Source organism: Rattus norvegicus, chromosome 5 (genome assembly GCF_036323735.1).
Source record: "Rattus norvegicus strain BN/NHsdMcwi chromosome 5, GRCr8, whole genome shotgun sequence".
Classification (NCBI taxonomy): Eukaryota; Metazoa; Chordata; class Mammalia; order Rodentia; family Muridae; genus Rattus; species Rattus norvegicus.
In genome coordinates this window covers 107,716,128-107,733,805 of record NC_086023.1, presented here as the reverse complement: position 1 = coordinate 107,733,805, position 17,678 = coordinate 107,716,128, and the positions used below count along the sequence as shown (strand labels likewise).

At 40.1% G+C, this 17,678-nt stretch overlaps 1 protein-coding gene across 4 annotated transcripts in view; it reads right to left on the bottom strand.

Annotated features, from left to right (window-relative positions):
- The window catches only part of Focad (focadhesin), a 321,997-nt gene that overhangs the window by 198,680 nt on the left and 105,639 nt on the right, over nt 1-17,678 (bottom strand). For all 4 annotated transcript variants that reach the window (NM_001427695.1, XM_039111093.2, XM_017593754.3 and 1 more), the window contains one exon: nt 9,147-9,404. In NM_001427695.1, coding sequence (NP_001414624.1) covers nt 9,147-9,404 — 258 coding nt within the window. The remainder of the gene's footprint in view (nt 1-9,146; nt 9,405-17,678) is intronic.

The following is a 17,678-nucleotide window of genomic DNA, read 5'->3' as shown; positions in this document are numbered from 1 at the left end:
TTTTGAGCTTTAAGCAGAGAACAAGCCTACAAAGGGTACCTCATAGCCAGAAGGAAGTGTGCAGGCTTCCTTGTTCTGAATGGAGCATTAGGCTGCTCCTCATCAAATTCTATATCTGTTCTGAGTCAGTGACACAGAAACACCAAGATTTTGTTTTAGTATATTATTCATAAAGTAGTAAAATTATTATGGGTTAGAAAAATCACAATCAAACATGCCTTAAATGGAAGCTTTAGATAACTTCATCTGTAGCTGCATCAGCAGTAATTCAACATAGTATTAAAGCTGAGGCAAGAAACTGACACAAAAGTGATTCCCTGGGTTTAAACCCTGAGCTTAATGCACACTGCTAAAAAGCCAGACTAACTGTTTAAAGCATCCTATTCCACAGATACCTTCACAAAGCATTTAAAGAAGAAAGATACATTTTGACATAATATATTTGCTATACCCTGACCATTGTATTTTGGCCTGTGTTGCCTTTTGTCTAAGTGCCTCATGCAGATAAACTTATCCCAGTTTTTCTCAAGGCCTAGTTGATGTTAGAGCTACCAGGAAATAGTTCAGCATTTCTTATCTCTGAAGGTCTTTAATCAAAGTACTGTACATGCAGGCTTCTTTTGCTGGCGCGAAGAACACCGATGACTGACTTCAGGGGGTAGCATTTCACAGAACTCAATGACAATAGAACAGAGTGCAGAGTGGCCAGAGACTCTTTGTGCACGCCCTTTTACAGAATATATCTTCTCCCTTTCTCACAGCTCTAACTCACAGACCATTAAATCTCACGTATTTCCTATTCATTTTCTGTGTTAAAACATAGCTTATGACCCTGAGTAGAACTATCAAGGATTCTGCCCTGAAAGTCGACTTTTACTATTTGATAATATATGACTTTGGAAAGATCAGAAAGGCCATGAACCTAGCCACTTAAGTGATTTCAAATGGCTAAGCATATATGCATACTTTCACAAATGGAAAGAAAAAAAAAGGCTCTGAAAACATCACAGAATAGTCAAACATTAACAAGACCTAACAACCAAAACCTGAACAGGAAAAAAGGAACGCAGAGATAGAAAATGCAGGTGACAATGACAAGGAAAATGCACAAACGTGACCTTCATCGCCTTAAAACAAGAAGGTGAGAAAGTGGCTGGGACTTGGAGCTTTAGGAGACTACTGCTTGGGTCAATGAGTTAAGAGCATAAGGAGGAAGTCTGTGACTTCCTACAGTCCACTGTGTGAGTCTTTTGACACCTGATTTCAGCCATGTGTAGAATCTAAAAAGGACAAGCTCACAGACACCACTAGAGGCTACTAGAGAAAGCTGAAAGAGGCATAGATCAATGCTGGCTAAACTACAGTAACAACAAAACCACTCTGGAAGGTTCTGCACAGCAGGGTGACTATAGGTAGAAACACTCTGCATTTCTCAAAGCTAGAATAAATGCTAGAAGAAACAAAAGCCAGAATGAACACTGAAATACTATAAGAAACCCCATTAACTTGCACAGTGTTTGCTGTATATATTGGTTAATTTTTTAATTTAAAAGCCTTTCCTCTTTATATTCAATTTAATATAATCAATAAAAAATGCAATTGATATTCCTTATACACAGTATTAATATACCTGAAAAGGAGACATCAAAAACCTTCACTCTACCCAGAACCTGATGACCTTGATGACTAATGTTTACTCGAGACATTAAGTTTTCTCATTAACTGACACATAGCAAGTACACACTTATGGAGTGCTGCGGACACATGTTGAGATAAGTATCACCCTGGTGGCTGGAAGGGGAAAGGGACCATTAGAGGTAGATACAAAGAAAAGTTTACCTGAAGCTGTCAGAGTAACTATGAATGAAACTCTGGAATCCAGAGTCACAATTGGCAAAGAACCAAAACACAAAATCCACAAGCACAGGCAAAGTCATGCAGAGTAAGGAAAAGTCATGTTTCGACAGTGAGAAATGCGACAGGATCTGCACTATGGACTGTGCTGGGAAAAGGTTCTGAACTAATGCGAAGAATGAACTCCAGGTTCACAGAGCAGGTAAGAGAGACTCACTAATGGGTTCACACAGAGCCAGAAGGCAGCCAGCATTTGCTCATTTGCTCTGAAAAAAAAGTTAATTTCTTAGAGAAGTTATACTAGACTCAGAGTAACACTGTTGACTTGCCCACAATCACTGTACATAGGTGGGCAACACTTCCTAAATGTTCAAATTTGACTGTCCTGAAGAGTCCTCAATTGAACTTCAGAAAGTCTTGGTGTAGGCCTGACCCACACTATCCCTTAATACACTCTGCAGCATCTATGTTGAACATTTCCTCCTACTCACTTCCCACTTAGTGTGGCCAGATGCTAAGCAAACCTGAGGCAAGGGAAACAATGGTCAAACAAGCATTGTTTCACACAAGCCAGGAAGCCATGTGTTTGCAATGTCATTTAGGCATCTCTTGCAGGACTGTCATGATATACATGAAAATACATGGGTAATAACTTTGCTCACATTATAAGAAAAGTAGGGGGGGTTGGGGATTTAGCTCAGCGGTAGAGCGCTTGCCTAGCAAGCGCAAGGCCCTGGGTTCAATCCCCAGCTCCGAAAAAAAGAAAATTAAAAAAAAAAAAAAAAAAAAAAAGAAAAGAAAAGTAGGAACTATTACTTAGAACTAATCAATAAGGACATGCTAGACAGTGTGGTATACTCCCATAGCCACAGCACTCTGAGAGGTTAGATAAAGATTATGAGACTGAGGCCATTTAGAACACATAATGAGTTAAGGTCAACCTGGCTACATAGGGACACTTTGCCTTTAAAAAAGATATTATATGTAGAAATATGACATGGAATCGTCTCTGTAAAAATAAAACAATGGAGTTAAATCTTTCAAGATTTTCAGGGAAACTCATTCAGGATGATCATTCTTGTATGCTATTGCCTACCAAAAAATGTAAATAATAAACTTTTTGTCATTATTCTGGGGATGTTTTTCCCCATTCCTCTACTGTATGTGTATAAATGTTTTGCCTTTACATAAGTATGTGCAGACCTGGTGCCAAGAGAGATCAGAGGAAGGTATGAGATCTCTTGGGAATGGAGTTACAAATGGTTGTAAGTCACTATGTGGGTTTTGGAAATTGAACCTGGATCCTCTACAAAAGTAAAAAGTACTCTTAACTGAGCCACCTCTCCAGCCCTCAATAGTAGTGACATTGCCTGACCTGGGTTTATATCTTCTGTAAATTGAGTCTTCCGTGAGAAAAGTGAAAGAATTAGTAGCAATTGCTGATATTTTCTACGGGTTATTTTGTGTTGGTGTTTGTTTGTTTCTTTAACATTGCAGTATATATCCAGGTAACTTTTAAGTAGTATTCCCAAGGCCAGGACTCTCTCATACCACTTAACATCTTCTAAGACCCTACTTGCCTTAAAACTACAGGAAAATGTATGCCTCATCATGAGGGAAGTGGAAGATGCCCTAAGTAATGCGATTCTGAGTCAATGTGTACTGTTGACACAGACATGGTTGTGTCTTGACCATAACCTCAGACCAGTGGGGAAATGGCAAAGCCTTCTCCCTGAGGTGAGGTGTGAAGGGATGGCAAAGCCTTCCTCTGGTCTGTGTGTAGTTATTGACAGTGCAGAAAATGTCCACCAGAGTTTTCTCCCATATCATCCCTCCCCCTGGATAATCACAGCCCAAAAAAATGTTCCCTTATAGAGAACTGCTCCTATCAAGATTAGCTAAAGCTATCTCCTTGCTCAACTACCTGTAGGATGATGTCATTATGCAGGTGAAGCAGGTACAAGATAGAACAAGGCCTGTCACTGGATGAGAAAGAAGGGTGGGTGAGAGAAAAGTTTTAGAGAGGAGACTGGGGAGGAGAGAGGAGCAGCTGAGAGAACATGGAGGCAGATGTTAAGATTCCTCTCTGCACATTTATCTACAGGTTGTTATGAATATTCTTAAGGGATGGATGTATATAGGATTTTGTGTATCTAGATGAACAAACTGTATGTTATCTAGGTAGGCAATTACATATTATCAATTGGATCAGAGGTTAGTGTGTTGTGTGTTCTTTCATGTGTCAATTTAATTGAATCAGGAGAGTGTGTGGTGGCTGGAGACACTGGGCCACCACAGAATTGGGATGTGTGTGTCTGGCATGGTGGCAGCCTGCCTTGAGAACTAGATGAGAGACTGTTGTCAGGTTCAGAGAGTAGCCATCAGCAGTGTGATATGGGATGGAGCAAAGCAGGTAAGACACTTTGCTGACTGAAATGAAGATATCTACCAGATATCTTGGGGCACTATGGTGCCGAATCTAGAGCAGAATAAAAGACAGCATTTTTAATAATTTTATAGCAACACCTACCTCCTTGTTCAGTGAGGTATAACGATCCTACCGCCTTAGTCAGCTAGGTGTATGTAATAATAACCCTGCCTCCTTGGTCATCTGCAGGCTATTATCCCACCTCTCTATTCAACTGTATACAATAAATATGCTATGCATTCCAGGATGCTGGGGCTTCTCCATCTGAGAGCTCAGACCTCCTCATTCTAGGTTTTTTTCTGTGTCTTTTCTTTAGTCTGTCCCTGAAGCCATTCAGGGTCATGATAACACAAAGTCAGACGGAGAGACTAAGAAGGAGAAGACACACTGGAGAACTACCAATAGATTCTGATAAATTACCATATTTTTATGACTACTCCTAGAAATAATCTCTATTATCTCCACTTAGAACAACAGTAAGAAGAATGTCACTATATACTTCAAATGCAGTTCACGTCTTTAAATGTATAAAGTGTTTTCTCTCACTGCAGCCCCACACTTTAGTCACCACACTTCGGTAATCCCCAAAAGCAAGGGCAGAAGGCAGGCTTAAAAAGGCTGTACCTCCTCAGTCTATTTAGTCTGATAAGAGTTTAAAGCCTTCCTTTAGTACTAGCTCTTCCATGAACTTCAGCCAACTGTCCTCCTACAGGGACAAATTCCCATTACATATAAATATAAATATGCGTCACATAGTTTTATAAACCAAAAAAAAAAAAAAAAAATCACTTCATGCAGAGTCGATTTCAATGCAAATGAATACACTAAATTTGCTTAGTCAAAATATTTAGTCCTTTCTTTTTGGCTGCTTAAACTGTAGCTAAAGACTATTAAAATAACAAGATTGATCACATTGTAATGAAAACAGAAAGAGAGAAGAATTCACTGTCTCCTAGTTCTACAGTACCACTTCTGTCTGCTCCCGTATGCTTAGCTGTGAGTTCTTAAGATGGCATTGTCTGTGGTTGGCCATCCATTTGAGTAACAATATTTAAGTATTCCACTCTACCATGCATTAGGAACACAGGATATTTTTCTGATTTTCATCAAAACTATCCAAGAAGTAATCAACGGATGTAGAGCATGACTTAAATACATAGCACTGTTTAATGAAATCTTAATGAACAAGTAAATGAACCCAGGTGGTCATTCTAATGATTGCCATTTCTCACACACACACACACACACACACACACACACACACACACACACACACACACACAAAACACTCGGTGCTGCAGGCTGTCAGCCAGAACGCGGAGGAATCCGAGCTGAGCAAAGCATCTGACTTCTAGGGACGAGGAGGAGATATCCCAGCACACTGTGTCTTCTCAGAAGTTTAGTAATTCCCTAGATTTTGCTCAACAACTTTGTCTTCTTAGCAGACTTCCATGTCTATTACAAAGAAATTATCTTTAAGAAATCATCTGTTATGGTTTGGATACAAAAGGTATCCTCCAAACTCATGTTACACTTTGGTTCCAAGATTCTGAGAATCTAGCCTGAACTGACCTAAACGCATCTTCACTACTGGTTGGTCTCCATGGTGCCAAAAGGCAGAGTGTCACCTGCTGGGAAAGAACTGTCAGCATCAGTCCTACTCAGCTGTGACCTATGTATCACATGACCAATCCACAAGGGAAGCCTTGCCTACCAGTACTATGGTGGCGGGAGTGTTGTGGGGGCAACAAATACTTTATGTTTGGTTCTGATGCCTGTTCATGTCTGGTACCATAAATCTTGTCAAAAAGCCTTTGGTTAAGATGGACGTGAGCCTTCTTACGTAATGTGCAAGCTATTGCTGTTTTCCTAAACAGACATGCTAAACATTCTGTTTATACCCACAGATTAGCACTGCTGTCAGCTTTCACCAGAAAAGCTTCTTTTGCAGTGAGCTGTAGTAAGTGAAAAGAGTCATAAATAGTCAACATGCTGAAAATAAGTGACTGTTAAACACTCAGCCTTAAATCATCCCCCGGAGGCTCAGGAAACACAGTAGAAGAGGGGACAGAGAGAATAGAAGAGCAGGAGAATGGGATGCAATATTGTAGAATTCTTTCTTCCAGGCATACTTATGGCCCTCTTGAATTCTCAATAGCTGTGATTAACTGCATTAGATTGGAATTGTCAATGCTGTGACATAGAGGGCCAAGGGCTCTATATTAGTTAAGGTTTTAATGCTGTGAACAGACACCATGACCAAGTCCTTATAAGGACAATATTTAATTTAGGCTGGCTTACAGGTTCAGAGATTCAGTCCATTATCATCAAGGTGGGAATATGGCAGCATCTAGGCAGGCATGGTGCAGGCAGAGCTGAGAGTTCTACATCTTCATCTGAAGGCTGCTAGTAGAAGACTGACTTCCAGGCAATTAGAACAATGGTGTTAAAGCCTACACCCACAGTGACACACCTACTCTAACAAGGCCATGCTACTCCAACTGGGGCACACCTTCTAATGGTGCCATTCCTACGCTGAGAATGCACAAACCATCACAGGCTCATAAGGCCTGCTCCCTCCCTAAGGCAGTGTAAGCCATGCCAGTTTGTAAAGTACAAACCTCTCCCTGAGAATCTATAGGCAGTTAATGAGAGAGCAATTTCCTTCAGTAGTAAGGTAATCACGATCCTATAAATAACCCTTCACCCTTATTCACTCATGTAAGTAACCTTAACCTTAATTAAATTCATTGGTACACACATACACGCACGCGCACGCGCACACACACACACACACACGCACACACACACACGAATGCATACATGCATGTCACAATAAAATGCCATAATAAAACCTGTTCTTTGTATAATTAATACATGCTAATAAAAATGTAAAAGTAAATAATTCATGTATTAAAGGCTTGGCTCCCATTGATAGAGCAAATCACTGAAATGTATCTGGACCATGGGGACTTTACTTCCTATATTGATCTATTAATGGGTTTACGAATTGATAGCATTATTGGAAGGTAGTTGAAAATCTGGAGGTGAAATCTGGTTTGGATTTCTAGGACTGGTGACATACCTTTATAGAGTCTATCTTACCGCTGGCCTGTTCTTGTTTCTCTCTGCTTTCTAGCTGCCCCAACCTAAGCAATTTTATCCACCATGCTTTTCCATGATGTTTCCACATGGCCACATATGTAAATCAAACAGAACCAACCAACAATGGACTGAAATTCTGAAATCATCTCTTCTCCCGTATGTTCTTTTCAAGTATTTGTTGCAGTGACACTAATTCTGAGTAAAATATCCTAACTTTACTCCTCACAATTCTGGAGGCAGTGATCCTGAAAGTTCATCCCGCTTCCATTCTACCTAGAATAAGAACTAGAAATTATTTTATCATCATATTTTGTACATTATGGACACATGAACCAAGAAGAAAGATCAAAGCATATTCTGTTCCTTGATTCTTTTTGGACTTTGAGGATGAAGTAATAAGTCTCTATAAGTCTTCTACATAATTCACAATGGGAAGGAAAAAAAAAAAACTGCACCTTGAATATTCTACTCGGGCCAAGACTGACCTAAATGCTAGTCTCTTAAAAACTGTTAATGGCAACTTAAGATGATTTACTATTACTGGTAGTCAAGAATTACCCTACAACTCCTAAAACCAAAGGAATGCACTGATTGGATAAAAAATAACAGACAGATGTCTGTCTGTCTGCCTCTGTGTGTGTGTGTGTGTGTGTGTGTGTGTGTGTGTGTGTGTGTGTGTGTGTGTGTGTGTGTGTGTCTGACACATATATACACTGTGTCAGAAGAGAATACGGATCAAGACAGACCACAGTATTATTTCAAGGGATTCTCCTTTGCATGATCTCCGGATGCCACCTGAGCTTCAACTCTAAGAGTGTCCTACAAAGTGTCAACACTGAGGAAAACACCAGCTACAGGGAGGGTCACTAGAAAATGTCAAACAGAGAACTAGACTAGAAGAGAAGCACAGGAGATGATTTACAGTATCTGCATACGATAGAAAAGAGGGCCTTTGCATACACTACAGCTTACTAGATAAAACCAGGGAGCAGGACAAGCTGAGAGAATGAGAAACTCCCAGCATGCAACCTCCCACCATCAACATGTTTCACCAAGAACACCAAGTAACGTTTCTAACCAGGAATGCATGAGTTTGTATTAGAGGTGAAGTTTTTCTTCACTATGCCTGAAAGAAAATCTACACATAGACACCAATAAACGGAATATAAAAAGTGCCATGTCTGCTGGTTAGAAAACCACACAGAAAACATTCTAGAAAGTCTAAGCAATAGAAAAAAGAAGACTGTTCTAAACTTATTTCTATTTTTAGAGGAGGAGGGAAGTCTTATTTATGTCTGACTGCTTATTACACTCAAGCTCCATGCAGACAGGATGACAACTGTTTATCTCACAGCCTTGTCTGCAGATCAGGACCACACAGGGTAAGGATACAATGTTTCTGTTTATTAAATGACTGAGTGAAGACAGGATCAAACTGTAAGGAATCTATCATGGATTGATTAACCTGGGTCACGTAAGATCAATATTAGAACTAAAAAGAAATGCACCGTGGAACGGGTTGTGACGAGCAGAACAAAAACGTACTGAATTCAGGGTTCCTCGAAAATTGTAGTTTAAAGAAAAATACTTGCACTGTTAAGGGAACATCAACTCAGAGTAAGAATAAAGAAACCAAACTAGGAAAATAGACATTTTTAAGGCCATAAGTTAAAACATCATCATAAATAAACTAATAATAATCCATAATTATAAATACTAAGCTTTTCTCCCATTCCCTTTCCATATTTTCTGTCTTTACCTGAGAGGAATCTGCTTGAGCTAACTGTGTGGTGACCTTCAGTATCTGCTGAAGATTCTGTCCTCCATCTTCAACAAGCAGGTGAGCCAGCAGTAAGAAAACATGTGGGGGGATCACTGTGGTGGCAGGGAGCAAGGACTCTACTGCAGCCAGCCAGTCACTCGCTGCGGACGCTTCTCCCATGACTTCAAGAATCCTGCAGGCAGTGAAGACTGAGCCATACATGCTGCTCACAGGAAAAGCAAGCCTGCAGGAGATCTGGAAAACAGACATAAGAAGGCATTAAAAAAATGAGATGAGTATATGTCAGAAAGATATTCCTATTCCTGACATTCACGTATTTTACAATGCATTATCAAAATCATTCCCCCAACGACAAAAAATAGACACTTTGAGGTCCTGCCAAATGGCTCTCCACCCAAATGTGAGGCAATAGGATGAGACAAAGAGGAAAACAGTTGTTCCATTGAACTGGGGAATGCTTTCACACAGATTTTTTTTCTCTATTTACCATTCACTTCCTATTAAGACAGAGAAGGGAAATGGATCAATATACAAGATCCAAAAGCAACAGAGTTTGGGAAAATCTATTTCCACTTTTTAAAAAAGCCTCAAAGTGACCAACAATGAGAAGAAAAATAGATGCCCCGCTTCATTTGCCCAGCTCCAGGCCCTTGCAAGCGGCAGCCCAAAGCAGATGGCAGACTTGGACACGGGACAATTCCCATTGGTAACAGACAGTATGTGGACAGGAACAGAGTTGGTTCAGCCCGAGCCTGGTAATTCATTAGTAATTGTGAATAACTTCAGCTACAAAACATAGTCCCAGCTCTAAGCTGAACAAGACCAAGAGATGGTGCTGCATTTCAGCAAATCTGAGAAAAAGCTCCTCACATAAGTGTGGTACTGTCGTCAGGTCCAGGGAGTGAACAAGACTATGCAGTGACACTTGAGTGGAAACAACTCAAATGAAGCCACAAGCATTGCAGAAGCATTTGACACTGTCTGCTAATAGAGTCGATCACATTTCACAGAAGAGAATGGCAGAACGTAAACTCTCTTAATACCTATTATCATAGGATGACATAAGTATAAAAATAACCATCGAAAGGATGGGAAACCTAAATGTTATGTGCTTTTTTTAAGTTTATGATTTAGTAGATGTCAGTAATTGATAGAATTTTGAGACCATCACCAGGGTTGACTTTTACGATATTTCCATTACTCCAAGGGGAAACCCCAATAGCAGACCCCTGTTTCCTGTCCCTGGAAACCACCCACTGGCATTATATTTTTACTCTGGCTATTTTATGTGATATAAAGCATGTAATTTTGGATGTTTTATGACAGGTTTTATATGTTAGACACCACTCATTTTGCTGCTTCCTCTCATTTAGCATGTTTCAAGGACTGTTCATGTCCTGGCTTGGGTCTGTACATCTCATTGCCAAACAGCATATATAGCTCCTCTTGTCGATCCATTCATGATGGATGGGTAATTGAGCCATTTCCATTCTGGGAAGCAATTATAAACACTGCCATCAGCGTTTCCACAAACATTTGTAAGACAATTCAAATAAATACACAACTCTTTTGAACATATGATAAAGAGAGGCTGTCAGGTTTGAACATTAAATAGTACTCTAAAAACAAGTATGGAAGTTCTAGCCATACTAATGACTAATGTGAACAGATTCCCCAAGTGAAAATATAAGAAACATAAATAGTTTACATAGAACACCATTATTTTTTCCAAAAGAGGCTGAGGTTGTACTGCATTATATTGTAGTACGCTGTATTGTATTGCTGTATAGCAAACTGGTAACCACTAAGCAAAATCTTCTCTTTAAAACAGCAAGAATGCACTACTAGGAACCATAGCGAATAACAGGGCCTCTCGTCATATACCATTTTATACTTTCTGAGCCATGCAAATGTATTACTATTTCAAAAATCATACAGAATTTAAGCCTAAATACTAATCTAAATTTATATACCTTCGTCTTATAAAAGGTACTGTTGACAAGAAGATAAAATTCATTAATGATGATGGCCACATCCTTTATACTAATGAAAACAACACTAGATCTGAGACATAAAAGACTTGGTCTTCAGAAAAACCAAGGCAGTCATGAAATACCCTGCAATCGCTCTAAACTTTACTTTACTCAATTATACAATTTAAAGGACAACTACCTTCTTACGGAGATATGAAGATGATTATGAAACAATCTAATATCTAATAAACCAGCTAGTACAATGCTTATAATTGCAAATATAGGAAAATGTTATCCCTGTCTTGGGGAAAGGAACCCAGGGTAAGAGTAGAAAAGATCAATAACTGGATGTGAACATGAACCATAAATTGAGTCCAAAGCAGGAACATGCTCTGACATAAGTAAGCAAGGAAGGGAAGGGAACGCCACGTTACTTGAGGTATTACCTCCTTCGTGCTCTGCTTTGCTGGCTTGCTGACAGGTAGAACAGCAGTAGGGAAGCAAGATGTTAAATAATATATCACAGTAAGATCCTCTTGCCCCATTGAGTGACAGCTGCTACTGGCATACTGTCAAGGGAAGGGTGTCATCAAGGATTTCCCTACCCTGACAGAAAAACAGATGAAAGTGTTAGAATATTCTGCCTTTCAGAGAAAAATGTAGAAAGTAAAGGGGTGGGTAGTATTATAGCACACTGAAAATAATAAAGAACAGAAACCATGGGAAAATTACAGTTAAATAAATCCAGAACTCAAATGAGAATGGCACATGTAATACCATCATTGGCACCGTGTGGCAGCAGGTTCAAGACCAGACTCTGCTCCAAAAAAAGGGGGGGCGGGCACAGTGTTGTGCACTTCTAATCCCAACAGAGGTAAGCAGTTCAAGGGCAGTCTGCTTTTCATGGAAAATAACAGACTAGCTAGACTGGTGAATTCCATCTCAAAAACACATAATACAAATAAAAAAAAAAAGAACAGGAACTCAAAAACTTAATAAATAAAGCATAGATCTGATGGGCTAGAGAGATGGCCCCACAGATGGCCCTGACTGGTCTTCCGAAGGATTCATGTTGTGGGTTTCCCTGGTGCTGTTTGTATTTTGATGCTAATTCTGCTTCGCCAAAAGGGGCTTCCTGGGACAAGGAGTGAATTAGTACTCAGGTGACTTCATATGATCCTTCTCCCCATTTTAACTTATAAAATAAAGGCTAGAGCCAGTGATAGGGCAGTAGGGAAGAGAGGTGGAGCTAAAGAGTTTTGTGTGAAAAGGAGAGGGGGCCAGGGGAAGAAGAGGAAGGAGAGAGAGGAAGACTGAAGAGGAGGAAGTGGGAGGAAGATGGAGATGAAGCACTGCAAAAACCACAAGTTAGAAGGATCTCATAGCCAGGGAATAGAGTAGTGTGTGATGGACCTGCCCAATCTAGAAGCACAGCTTATATTCACTTTAACTGAGCTGTATTTTCCTTGCATGGGTTTATTTGGGTTGGAGATGTACCGCATCAGATCCAGATCTCCAAACTGTCCATGATTCTAGTCCAGGGATCTGATACCCTCTTAGAGCTTCCACAGGCACAAATGTGATACACAGGCATACATGCAGTCAAGTCACTGATACAAATTTAAAATGCTAAATACGTATTTAAATGGATTTTATCAATTTTTATAAAAGAATTCGGAATATCTAGTTTTAAACTTTAAACTTTAAATTTATATTGTTCTTAATTATAATTCCTCATGATTATTATTAAATATATTATTATATATTCAACTTAGAGTTTAAATCTAATTTTAAAATTTAAAAATGTTCGAGTGCATTAAGTTTGAACTGTAAGTCAGATATCTGACTCTCTGTGGAGCTGAAGAGGTCTGTGAATACACACGAACACAAATTAACAGTAAGGAATAACGTTTGTCTATAACACTAACCACAACAGACTTTAACAGGCAAAAGGATGATGACATGGAAACTCAGCACTTAGGAGATAGAGACAGGGGGATCTCTGTGAGTTTGAGGCCAACCTGGTCTACACAACCAGAGATACATAGGGAAACTCAAAAACCGAAAACAAAAAGGGTCCTTCTTTACAGCCCTGTGTTCCCATGAGCAATCAAGATGAGAGTTGAGAAACATAGGAATACTTGGGTATCAAATAACTCACGTCATCCTCAACATAAGATCAGGACCATCCTTAATTTCCAACCAAAAGCTCTTAAGAAACCAGGTCATTTCAACTTACTTCTAATTTACTACAGTCTTTCCTATGAATCCACCCAAATACTACTATTATTTCCTCCTAAATTCCACACAAAGATAAACTAGTGGAGGGAGGGAAGGAGAAAGGGAGGGAAGGATGGAGGGACAAATGGAGAAAGGGAAAGAGGGAGAGAGAGAGGGAGGGAGAGGAAGAGGGAGAAAGGGAGGGACGGATAGACGGAAGTAATACATTCTAGGATCTAGAATTACAGAGGTAAAATCTGAAACTCAATTCTACACAGCACATGTGACTGGAACAAACCCACGGCCTCTCTAAGCTCATACTCATGACTTGGACATGAGAGTTTTAAGAACACCCTTGGGACATGTACACAGGTCAATGGTTGACCTACTTAGCATATGAGAGGCAGGAGTTTCATCCCAAGCCATGTACAGAGGAAGAAAAGAAAGAAAGGGAGGGGAGAGGGTGGGGAAAGCTTTGCAGATAAATACCTCTTCCTCATCACTAGGATAACTAAAATCGAAGGACAAACAGTAACACCAGTTAGCAAGGATGAAGAGAAACTGGACTCCTCTCATACTGTGATGGGAGTTTCTCAGTTATAATAAGCATTATAATCAGCATTAGAATAAGACCCACAGTTCTACAAATCTACCCAGGAGAAATAAAAGCACATACTACATAAAAAAAAACTTGCATGAAATGTTTGTCCCAACATATTCACAGTAATAAAATGTGGAAATAGCCCAAAGTTCACCCCTAGATAGGAAGAGAAACAAAGCATTGTTCAGACATGCTACTAGGATAAAAATTGAAACATCCTTTAATCACAACACTTGGGAAGCAGAGGCGGGCCTCTGTGAGTTTGAGGCCAGCCTGGTCTACAGAGTTCCAGGATAGTCAGGACCACACAAAGTAACTCTGTCTGGGTGAGGGTGGGGTAGTACAAAGAGCTACTCACTGTGGGATCCCATCTTTGGGAAAATTCCAAAATAAACACCATAGACAACTTTCCCCCTAGAGAGCAGATTAGTGGTTGCCTAGGCTACCACTAAGGAGGAAGGGCCAGGTGATGTGAGGTGCAGCTTTTGAAACAATACGAATAAACGTTCTAAGGATTGTTGTGGTAACTGAACAAACCGGAAGACACTGCATTGTACATCTGACTTGTGTACAATATGTGTGTGAACTGCATTCCAATATGCTATTAAAGGTTAAGCAAAGGCACTCATACACATAAAATAAACCCAAAGGGGGGTGGGGCTCCCAAAGCACAACCTTTGGCAAGGCATGTCTCCCTCCTCTGTTCCTAAGTTAGCTCTTAGGTAGACTACGCCACAGGGTGTGGTGTGACGATGCAGTTATACAGAGCATGAATGGAGTCTACACCCCTATGACAGCGGGATGCTGGCTACTTATTTTACCAGGGCCCAGAGAGATCAGCCACTAGTCAGAAGCCATACAACTGAAAACAGAAGGAAAGAAAGAAAGAAACAAAAGGCAATCAGTAACAACTGACAATGATGAGAACCTATTTTAGAGTCATGGTGAGAAACAGGAGTTCTCATAGTGCACGTGCTCAGTAGGGCCTAACTTAGCACTAAGTAAGATAATAGCAACTCACTGAAATGTTCGTGACTATTTAAATCAAGAAACAAATATCCTAAATATTCACTGCTTCCTATAATTCCAAATAAAGGCTATCTGGTACTGTTTGATCTACAGGGCCCAGAAAACTATAGTTAAACACACACACACACACACACACACACACACACACACACACATACACCACACACACACAACACACACATACACCACACACACACACACCCCACACACCCCACATACACACACACCACACACACACACCACACACACCTCATATACACACACACCACACACACACACATACACACACACCACACACACACACATACCACACACCCCACACACATACACACCACACACACACACCACACACACCTCATATACACACACACCACACACACACACACATACACCACACACCACACACACACACATACCACACACCCCACACACATACACACCACACACACACACACACCGACACAGACACACAGACACACACCACACACACACACCCACACACACACACCCACACACACACACCCACACACACACACACATACACACACTTACAAGCTTGCAGTAGACCCCAGTTGGGTTGAGCTATCCTATCTTTCCACCAACTGGAACAGCTTTTAGGAATGAGCTTGTCATCCAACTGAGCATAGCAATTCAGCCCCAAGGCTCCAAGACTTCACTGTCTTACTCAGTACTCAGTGTGACCCTCAGCTCTCCGCATCCATCCTCCATGGGGCTCTGTGATAATACGGTGGTACCTGGGCAGCACTGCTTCTTTGCCCTTTGGCGCAGTGTTGGTCACTGTCACCAGAGGGCACAGGAGACAAACTGCCTCTTTATCTAGAGTACTTTTAACAGCTCTCCACAATTACTCTCATACCGTTCTTCAAGGAATAACTAAGCACTTTTACTGGTCAACAATTACTTGTGGTGGTTTGTCTTAAGTTTCTCTTCTTAGTGGCCCTAATTCATGAACACCAACATTTCTTTTGTTCTCATTTTCTTGGGAGAATATTTAAACACTTTAGAATTTACAACTACTGGCTCACAGTTTTTTAACCTGAAATTAGAATAGATGGTTTAAAATATTAATAGCCAAATAGAGAAGAGAACCTTGTTTTTCAAACACTATAAAAAATACTTATTAGACTTTAAAGAGATGAATATCATGTCTACAATCATGCATTTTTATATCTTGAGGATAAAAAGATATTAAAGCATGTTTTATTTCATGGTTCTCAGGCTGCAGAAATGGAGGGGCTGTTACAGCTCGGCATGGCAGGGTATTAACCTACAAACTGTACTTCTCAAGAACAGCTCTAGCTATAATCAAACACTGAGTCAAAATCACCTAGAGAAATCACTAAAAACTGAAAATTCATGCCTTTCGTAGAAAGCTTTTTGCAATAAATCAATAGGAAAATGGGCTAGTCTTAGAAGAAGTGCACATTTTCTATCACTAAAACTTGCTAAATGCTGAATATCCACCATGTACTAAACAATGTATCAGGTTCTTTGGAAGAAAAGATAAATAAGTTGATATGCTATTCAAGGGAAAGAAAACACTCAACAAGACACTGGCTAAGATATTTTTAATTAAAGCCTTTTCCTACAGTCAGTTGAGAAATGTAAAGCAGAAATACTTAGGATAGAAAAATACAAGATGATCAATGACTAGTGCAATTTAATGTTAACAATTTACATTGTTGCCCTTTCCTAGAGGCCTGGTGGAAGAGCCATACTTCTTTCCCTCAGTGAACTCCCCAGAGACCTGAAGGTACAAACATGGAGCCTTCCACATTAGCACACAGTACTTGGTGCACTTTGTAAATAAAGAAAAGCTGGAAACACGAAGCACAGTGAATACTGACCTTGGGGCTTAAGAACATTTGGCTGTGTTTGGAGGAACTGACAGTTCATACAGAGGACAAAAAAAAAAAAAAAAAAAAAAAAAGCATTATATGTGAGGGCAAAGATTTAGGAATAGACTTGGTGAGTGTAAGGCAAGCAGAATTAAGTTGTGTTTGAAATGCATAGCCCATACTGGTACCTGAGGAGGAGAATCCCATAGTAAATTGTGGCTTGAGTTTTTTAAAAAGGTAATAAAGGTCTACTCACAGCCTCAGTAAGACAGCGCAACATCAAGAAAGGGATATTTATAGCATTGATAGCATCCCTTCCTTCTCCCCACTTGCCAACAGCTGCTAAAGAGAAAGTGCGGCTACCATCGCTAATGAATAAGATACACACACCTGAGCAAACAGTAAGCCGAGTCCGTAGGTATTAGAGTTACGGTGAGCCTCAGTAAATAACACTTGTGACATAAAGGTACACAAATGAAAATACATCCTGCCTGAACCTTGGCACTGGCCCCAGCCCTGGCCCCACCCAAGACCCTCTCATTATGCTATATGGTGAATTGGGAGGGAAGGGATAAAAAAGTTACTAGATTCTTGCCAGCCTTTTTAGAACTCAGAATCTCCTTCTCTTACTGTTCAGAATTACAGTATAATGATCTGGATTGAGGAAGCTGTCATACACATTTACTCTGTTGTCAGTACATTCTCAGGTAAGCAGTGATGATGACTAGACCCTAACCCTAACAATCCATGGATAAGAGACCTCTCTTTGTCCCGTTAAAGTACCAAGCATGTTCCAGCTTGTGTTTGCAGGGACCACTCCACAGAG